The sequence below is a fragment of the Euprymna scolopes genome, chromosome 9 (assembly GCF_053919585.1).
Source record: "Euprymna scolopes isolate OS-2025 chromosome 9, ASM5391958v1, whole genome shotgun sequence".
Taxonomy (NCBI): Eukaryota; Metazoa; Mollusca; class Cephalopoda; order Sepiida; family Sepiolidae; genus Euprymna; species Euprymna scolopes.
This window is the reverse complement of record NC_136490.1, coordinates 73400905-73410956: the sequence shown is the minus strand read 5'-3', so window position 1 is coordinate 73410956 and position 10052 is coordinate 73400905. Positions and strand designations below refer to the sequence as shown.

The 10052-nt window shown below is 36.0% G+C and overlaps 1 protein-coding gene across 1 annotated transcript; it reads left to right on the top strand.

The window, feature by feature from the left end:
- The first annotated feature begins 844 nt into the window (after positions 1-844).
- On the top strand, positions 845-9709 carry LOC145284584 (uncharacterized). The gene is made up of 2 exons (XM_080133497.1): positions 845-1547; positions 9651-9709. Exons 1-2 carry the CDS (start codon positions 845-847, stop codon positions 9707-9709), a joined length of 762 nt encoding a protein of 253 aa, XP_079989623.1.
- The last annotated feature ends 343 nt before the right edge of the window (positions 9710-10052 follow it).

The window sequence follows — 10052 nt, the reverse complement described above, 5'->3', positions numbered from 1 at the left end:
GACCCAGCTTGTGTGGCGAAGAAAACTGCCTTCTCTAACATGCGCAACAAAGTCCAATCCAAGCTGCGTTCAATGCAGGATTCCTGGCTCAGTGCCAAGGCAGATGAAATCCAAGGTTATGCAGACAAACACGATACAAAGAATTTTTACGATGCACTAAGGGCAGTTTACGGACCACAGTCTTCGGGATCCTCTCCTCTGCTCAGTGCCGACGTCTCAACTCTACTCACAGGAAAGAAGGAGATCCTCAACAGATGGGCTGACCATTTCAACAAAGTGCTCAATCGCAATGATATAGCAATTGAACGTCTCCCCCAAGTCCCCATCAATCAAGAGCTCGACAACCCCCCCCCATCAATCGAAGAGGTCAGCAAATCCATTCAGCAGTCAACCAGTGGAAAAGCTCCAAGGCCAAGATGCCATCCCAGCTGAGGTTTACAAATCTGGTGGTGCAGCCTTGCAGAAGCAGCTAACCTGCTTGTATCAGATCATGTGGAGGAAGGGACAGCTACCACAAGAGTTTTAAGATGCCACAATCGTTCACATCTATAAGCGAAAAGGAAATCACCAATCCTGCGATAACCACCGAGGTATCTCTCTCCTGTCCATAGCAGGAAAGATCTTGGCTCACATTCTCCTCAACCACTTACTTAGTCACCTGGAACAGGGACTCCTGCCGGAGAGTCAATGTGGTTTCCGTGCTGGTCGGAGGACCACTGACATGATCTTTACCGCTCATCAGCTTTAAGAGAAATGCATCGAACAGCACCGAAACCTTTACACAACCTTTATCGACTTGACCAAGGCATTTGACACAGTCAGTCGGGATAGTCTGTGGAAAATAATGAAGAAATTCGGTTGCCCAAGTACTTTCATCACAGTAGTTCGTCAATTCCATGAAGGCATGATGGGGTGCATCCTTGACCGTGGTGAACCATCGGAGGCTTTTCCGGTAACAAATAGAGTTAAACAGGGCTGTGTCCTTTCCCCTACACTATTCAGCTTGATGTTTTCTGCAATGCTATTTGACGCTTTCAGCGACCAGTCACCAGGCATCAACATTAAATTCAGAACAGATGGAAAGCTGTTTAACCCAAGGAGACTGCAGGCTGTGACAAAGGTGAAGGAAGCAATGCTGAGTGACTTTCTTTTTGCTGATGATTGTGCCCTCAATGCCAGCAACGAGCGAGAATCGCAAAACCAGATGAACAAATTCTCCGCAGCCTGTGACAACTTCGGCCTCACAATTAGCACCAAGAAGACCAAAGTTATGTTCCAACCAGCTCCCAGAAATCTGTATCATGAGCCAAGTATCTCAGTCAAGGGACAGAACCTTCAAACGGTTGAGACCTTCACCTATCTGGCCAGCACTCTATCTCGGACAGCCACAATCAATCTCGAAATCAACAACAGAATCGTCAAGGCAAGCAGCGCATTCGGGAGACTCAAAAGCAAAGTCTTGGAAAGGAGAGGAATCAGCATCGACACCAAGCTGAAGGCTACCTACAAAAGGCACGAAAAAACGTTGAACCATTTCCACCTGAGATGTCTCCGAAATCTCTTCCATATCAGATGGCAAGAGAAAGTCCCTGATACAGAGGTCCTGAAAAGTGCTAATCTTCCCATCATAACTACTACCCTTCGAAAGACCCAACTGAGATGGGCTGGTCACGTCTCCCGCATGCCAGATGAAAGAATCCCAAAACAACTCCTGTATGGCGAGCTGTGCCAAAGCAAGTGTTCAGTCGGAGCACCAAGAATACGCTTTAAGGACAACCTCAAAGTCTCCCTCAAAGACTTCACCATCGGTACCGAGTCCTGGGAATCGCTTGCATAAAACAGACATCACTGGCGTCACCTCATCAACAAAGGAGCTGAAACAGCTGAAGAGAGAAGAACCCTCAAAGCAGCACAGAAACGTGCAACCCACAAAGCCAGAGCACAAGCTCTGTCCCCACAACACCTGCTCACCACTGGCCAACTTGTGGGAGAGCCTTCCAGCCCGGATCGGCCTTACAAGTCATCTCCGGAAGCACAAAAACACTACTTTTACTCATTGATGTCATGGTCATCTTCGACTTCGAAGGACGAACATGATGACGATATTATTATATATATAACATTTTCTCTTTGTAAGGAAACATTTTGTTGGTCACTCTTGGCTACGAATGGAAACAAAGTTGATATAAAAAAATATATTTTCGCGAAAATTATCTTTACTTTCGTAATATTTTACTTAGGGTAAAATTTTTGAGTATCAAAACCTATCTCTTTACAACCCCCTCCTTTTCATAACCTATCATACTTTCATCAATCACAGTCCATTTTCTGTAGGCTGTTTTTGAACCCAGTCAACGACGGGCACTTCTACTAGTATATATATATATATATATATATATATATATATATATATATATATATATATATATATATTAGTAGCCAAATTGAATATTGAAATGCTCATATATGTGGTTGTATAGGACGAAACTACATAAAAATTTGCAGGCTTTTTTGAAGATTATAATACTATTCTGTGGTTAAAATTTTATAACAATTAGTAAAACAGAACCTGTATTTCTAACATAATAAAATATGCCCAAGTTTGCCTATATTTGTATATATAGTGTCCTAGCAGGCTAACTTAAGTTTTGCTGCTCCTGTTGTCTCTCCTGTGGCCTTTCCAGGCCACTAATATATAAGCAGTTATATATATATATATATATATATATATATATATATATATATATGACTGCTTTAATTTATTTGTATATGCGAGTGTACACTTGTAAGTATATTTGTATGTTTGTTCCATTTAGATATCATCAAGAATGGCTCAATCACAGACTTCACATTTGAATTATTTCTAATCTTTGTTTTCATTAGAATATCAAATTTTCAAGGTTCATTTATCAACTTTCTGATTGAAATAAAACTCATATATAATCTCTGTCTATTAATTATATCTCTCTCACTGACTTATAACACCCTCACTCTCTCTCTTTCCACACACACACACACACACACACACACACACACACACACACACACACACACACACACACACACACACACACACACACATATATTTTTTTGTTGTTGATTTTTTATCGATAATGAAATATTCAGTATTAGCGTCTCCTCCTAGGAGATCAAGGAACAACAGTACTCTACGTATACGTGTTTTGCTGTTCTACAGCTCATCAGCGTAGCTTGAGTGTAATAGGGCTCGAAACACGTGTACGTAGAGTACTGTTTGTAAAAAGTAAAAATAAAAAATAATAATAATAATATACATATATATATATTTATTTACTTACGTCCTAAAAATTAGGGGCGATATTTCTTAAGGAAAACTAATTCCTTGATCTCCTCGGAGGAGACGCTGATACCTAATATTTCATTATTACTAAAATATCAGAAACTACAAAATAACATTAAAAGCTATAAAAATAACAAACGATATCAGGAGGTGTCCGTAACGTAAAGGTATACGCAGTCGACCATAAACTTATAGTACAGTCAAGCTACACAGCCGTGAAAAACTTGCACTGTTTTTAAAAAGTAAATATAAATAATAAGTAATATACATATCTATATAATCATAAAACTCAGATCAGCTTGCTTGCTTGCTTGGGCGTTTAAATCGTCTATCCGGTTTCTGACTTCCGGTTTCAAAAAAATTGTCTGCTTACCTATTTCATGGCTGCCTTGTCTTATATTAAAAGCCACTGCTGCTATTAAAAGCATACACAAGGTTAACAATATTTGTTTTATTTTAACCTATTTTAACGTGTTTTCCTTGCAAATAAATGTAATTGAATCCCGTTGAGTTTAAAAAACTTCTTTAAATATTAGTAGACAATATATAACTATAATCATATTTATAACTATATTTACTGCTTTCAGTAGAGCTCCTGTGGATCCTTAAGATTTTTTTTTTCAGACCTAACTTTAAAAATATTTTCTCTTCATGGAGAGAGAGGTAGACATTTGGTTTTAGCAGTGCTTTTAGTAGGGCCTCTTTAGTGTTAATTAGTGCTTGGAGGCTTCCTGAGTTTTATTTTTTCACTCCTCACTTAAAAAATGTTTCTCAAGACAATAAAAGACAATATAATCTCAAAATCACATTTTATTTTGAACATTTTTCATTTTAACTTTTAAGGGCCAACGAGTAGACTATACTATTAAAAAAATAGCGTGGGTCATTAAATGCAAACACATTTTTTAAAAAGCTGTAAATAAATAAATAGAAAATAATGACGTGGGGGGGGCAGACTAAACTTTTCTCAAAGTGAAAAGTCACAAAAAAAAAAGAAAAAATCACAATAATGGAGGGGGAGCTTAAGTAGCAAACATTAAACTGGGGCTGTAAATCGCTTCTGAAAATGGAGGAATCGATTTACTAGAACGTTGTATATAGAACTGAACCCCCTTCCAAATCTTTATATATTGATTTTTTTATAATCTGGTAACTTAGTGTGTAATAATTCACAAAAATAGTTGATAAAAGACAAACAGGAAAAAATTCTAACGAGGTGCTGATTGTTCAGGTGCACCTACATATTTTTAAAAAATATTATCTTTACCCAAGTTGTGAATACCATGCACAAGATAAAGCAGGGGAGGCTAGGGCAGTAGCCCTAGATATATATAAGGTGTTTGACTAGGTATGATACGATGGTCTTCTCATGAAAATAAAGTCCTATGGTATCATTGGACGACTATTTAACATAATTAAATCCTTCTTGAATAAGAGAAGAATCCAGATTGTCCTCGATGGTCGTATGTCAAAACAGTATGATATAAATGTGGGTGTAACTCAGGGGGCGATCCTTGGACCGTTATTATTCCTGATATTCAGAAACGACTTCTCTGATAAAATTGTTTCTAAGATGGGTATGTTTGCTGATGACACCACACTCTATAACAGACATGAGAGGAAAATTAATTAACATGTATGCAAGGCAATGGTAGAAACAACAGAGGAAGACCTTCAGTCTGTAGTGGATCGTGACAAAAATGGACGGTGACATTCAATGCTGCCAAGATTGAGCTTCTTTCCTTTAATATCTACAAGAAACTTGTTCAACCACCAAGAGTTATGGCTAATGATATATTACCTAATACTTCATACGAACTCCTCGGCTTAACATTTATGAGTTGGAACACGTACATCGAGGGCATTGCTAATGCTGCTGCAAAGAAGGTTGGCTCTCTCTACCATGCTAGAAAGTTACTTACACTTGAGAGTATCCTGTATCTCTACAAGGCCACCATTCGCCTATATATGGAGTATTGTTGTCACATTTGGGCTGGAGCATCTGCTACTAATCTCTAATAGGTTTGTGAGTTACACTATCAGCTAGGTTTCAGCCGCTGTCCCATCAACGAAATGTTGCATCCCTCTGCCTGTTTTACAAATATTTTAATGGTAGATACTCCAACGAACCACAAGCCCTTGTACCCTTTCAACATTTTTGTATACCTGACAAACTCGACAAACAACAAAATCCCACCCCTACACAGTAGAAATCCCTACATGTAAGAAGGTCTTCTACTCTAATAGTTTCTATCCTAGGACTGCTAGAGTTTGGAATTCTCTTTCGAGTTCCTGCTTCCCTGACTGTACTGACATGCAGAAGTTTAAGTGTAATGTAAACAGACATCTTGCTGCTCAACTCCCTACATAGTACCCCTATAAATTCTATCCCAGATTGTATCCCCCTACATCAAAGTGGCACTGTGCTTGTTTGGGGTGAAAATGCAATAAAAAAATACAAATATATAAACATATACACATACTTAACTTTATGTACTTGAATATTGAAAAAATAGATTCATGTTGATTAACAATTTCTCGCTTTTCATTCATCAGACCAAAAGGTTATTATTTTTGGTTTATCTCTTTATATGTATGGAGTTAGGAATCATGGGAAGAGCAATCTAGTTTGCATCATTTAATGATCTTTATTTCATGTTGTTTTGCCTTTTTTTTTCAACAATATAGTTTTAGATTTTTATTTACTTATTTTTGTGAAATTGTTATTACATTTTCTATTTGATATATATATATGTATGATATTGCTTTAATGTTATCACACCTATATATATATATATATATATATATATATATATATATATATATATATATGTATAAGGAATGAAAAAATGTACTAGCGGTGGTTGACGTTATGTTTAAAGAAAAAATAGAAAAAAAAACCGAATGAAATTATTAAAAAATCAACGTTTCGTCCTTGTTTCAGAGGACATCTTCAGGATAATTGAAATAAAAATGTGATAAAAGAAAAAGTCATAGATCGTGCGAAAAAAGACAGTTTTTTAAAATCCAACCCACGTCGGGAAAGGACGCACACATATTCGTCCTTTCCCGACGTGGGTTGGATTTTAAAAAACTGTCTTTTTTCGCACGATCTATGACTTTTTCTTTTATCACATTTTTATTTCAATTATCCTGAAGATGTCCTCTGAGACAAGGACGAAACGTTGATTTTTTAATAATTTCATTCGGTTTTTTTTCTTTCTATTTTTTCTTTAAACATATATATATATATATAAAGCTGAACGTCTGTGTGTGTGTCTGGTCACGAATAGGCCCCTATATGGTTGACTATTATAGAAAACTGATCACATATAATGATAGAAGATGTATCGAGACACAGGAATGGGGATGTTTGATCTGGCATAATGATGATTCATTAAAATTTGGGAGGCTGCGTACGCGCCTGGTCCACAAAGTATGGAAATAAAAAATTTAAAGATACAGTTGAGAAACACACTAACCCTTCCAAGTATAACATGAAGGACGAGTTAATTGGGAGGATTAAACTGGTATTCAAACGTCACTTGAAAGACACTGTGATGGCTAGGTCCTGCTTGATGGCGATAGTGGATACTCAGGGTTGCCTTTTTTAAATAAGATGTATTCTACAAAAGATCCTGCCATTGATGCACTTTTAATTTGGAGAATATAGTAATTATTGGCTAAGGTATGACGTGTTTTCACAAGTTGACATCTACCATGTATACATATGTGTACCTAGAGAATAGTTTCTGTATAAAAGCTACGGTCAGCCAAAACTAATTTTGTAAAGATGGTCATGTTATTAGGATGTAGAAGGAAAACAGAGTGTAAAATGATTTATTGTAAGTTACATCTTAGCTGTTGCTGGATAGGAAAACAAAAAACGATGCAAAGATCAAATGCAGAACTGCATGGAAAAGTGCAGTTTGAATCTGAGCTAGCTCAAAACCATGTCTAACGGCAATTTGTCAAGAAGTTTTAGCTTGTCCAAAGTCATCATTGCGTCAAAAGAGTCAGAAGAGATATAACAGCAAAACCAAGTGTACGTTTTGTGTTTGTGATCTCAAGTGTTCTTCTTGTAACAGAAGGTGTGCATCATCGATTGCATTGTGCAGCCATAGGAGAAGGATTCATTGGGAGAAGCAGGACTGTTATCGTTGGATGAGATAGATAAGCAAGTAGTCGAAGTAGTAGTAGCTTTCAGGGTAAGAGAGCAGTGTAACAAACAACAAACACAACCAATAAAACATTAAGGAATAAACAAAACTGAAAATAACAAAATAGAGAGAGAGAAGAGAGAAAAGATTTTGTAAAAGAAATGGATTCATTTTTCTCTGAACAAACAAATAGCACATCCCCATCCTGCATCATCACTACCACCACCACATCCACCACCACCAGCCGAGAAGATAAGGAGATGGAGGATAGGAGAAAGTAGAAAAATAGAAAAGAATGTGATTATAGATAAAAATTAGCAGGTAAAATCACTAGGAGAAGGGGGTCCTGTTCATCTCCATTACAGAAAATTACTTTGCATGCAAATGAAAGCCTTAATAATCTTCATATATCTTCTTTTTATCTATATAATTGTAAATGCATTCACTGTATGAGTTAGTATCAGTGTGTGTGTGTGTATGTATGCACACCAGTGTCTGAGTAATAAATAATGTATTATTTATAACAACATTTATGCATCTTAACATAATTACATAGACATGCATATTTAGTTATATATATATATATATATATATATATATATATATATATATATATTATAAATATCTATCTACATCTATATCTATATATATATATATATCTATATATAAATGCATATTTATGTGTTTATATATATAAATGCTTATACATGTTTATATATATATGTGTATTTATGTATGTTCATATAGTGTATTTATGTATATGTTTATACATAGATATTTGTTGGTTTACATGTTGCCTTAATGCGTGGACATGTTATTTAGCGGAGTGAGTGTGTATAAACTGCGTCTATTTAACTTATTCTTTTTAGCATTGTGATATATACAGTGTGTCGTCTCGTTGTTAGATTGTATGAGAGTGTATATGCGTGTCACATTCATCTATTATATATGACGTGCCTTGTACGTGTCTTTATCTACGACCGTCTAGCGTTGTAATTGTCTATCTAGAGTTCATTTCGTGTGTATGTACATTTAAATACAGTTCATGACGGGACAAGAATATATATATAAATACCTAAACAATACAAAGGAAACGTAACATTTATTTGGGATTTCAACATCTGGCCAATCGGGAACATCTTCTTTGGTCTTGTTTGACGGGAAATTGCCATATAAATTGTCCCCAAAAAACAACAGAGCCTCGGGTTTTATGTTCAGCAACTTTTTATCCCAGAGTATTTTTATCTTTTTGGAAAGATACAACGCTCATTCTGACCATCGCCATTTCTGACCTCATCTAATCTGAGCCATCACGATCTGAAGACCGTCTCTGTCCCTCTCTCGACTCTGACTAACTTAATTAATTTCCACATCTCAAAAAGATCACCTTTCCTTCTAAATGATGTCATTAGTGTACGTTATTGATGTTTTTGCATGTTATTATTTCTAAGTTGTCAACTATGTTATGATAATATTTTTAAGCTACATTCCTACATTAATGTAAATAAATGTTTATTCTAAATATTTTGATTATTCTAAAACATATTTTAGCTGACAAAATTTGTTGGCTTGAATAATCATAGTCTTCTACCAGCACATCTTCGGTGTTGCCCGGTCAATATCTAATAGATATGCATGTTTACTGATGGCGATATTTAACATCTCTTGCAACTATATGGAAATAAGTATGTTTTGCTTATGAACATATGTTAATATACTACTATAAATATTCTGCATCACCAAGATTATCTGTTATATAGTTGGCCGAGCAGAAGAGTAAATTATCTGTCATCTGACTCTTTATCAGTTTATCTATCTATCTATCTATCTAAAATTGAGTGGAAACGAAGACATTTAAATCGCCATGTTTTGACAGATTATCAAAACATGTCAAATCTTGTCAGACTTTGTGACAGGTCAAGTTTGCACTGGAAGGTATCTGAACAGCTGACCAAAAGTTGAAGTAACGTCTGTTATGTGTACCGGTTTGCTGGAGGATCGTTGAGTTGGATTGAAGATGGTGAAGGAAGATGATCTAAAAGAGGTCTCCTCACAATGAGGGGTTGGTCTCAGGGAGAGAGAGAGAGAGAGAGAGAGAGAGAGAGAGAGAGAGAGAGAGAGAGAGAGGGGGATATTTTGTAAAAAAATGGATTCATTTTTCTTTAAACAAGCAAACAGCACATCTCCATCCCACAGCATCACTACCACAACCATCACAACCACCATGTGACCAAATCAATATATGTTATAGTGAGGGGTACCAATATTGAGGGACGAATATGTTTTATAGTGGGGGGTTTAGATATTATTTGTATATTCGTTACTAGTTAAACATACTTGCATGTATAATCACATATCTACATATACGTATTTGCGTTGTGTTGCATCGCCATGTATTAAAGTGCATACGTGGCCCAACTGAATATCTGTGGTTCTTCACAACTTGAACTATATGTTGTCATCTATATATATATATATATATATATATATATATATATATATATATATACGAAACAGTCTACTTTACGGCCCATGATTAGTCTCGTCTAGGTGTGTTGATGCATGCATGTTAA

What these genes read in the sequence shown, in the direction of transcription:
- LOC145284584 (XM_080133497.1), top strand. Translation starts at nt 845, where the DNA reads ATGAAGAAATTCGGTTGCCCAAGTACTTTCATCACAGTAGTTCGTCAA. An exon ending in GAACCATTTCCACCTGAGAT is followed by an intron (nt 1,548 to 9,650) that starts GTCTCCGAAATC and finishes TCTTTAAACAAG; the next exon opens with CAAACAGCACATCTCCATCC.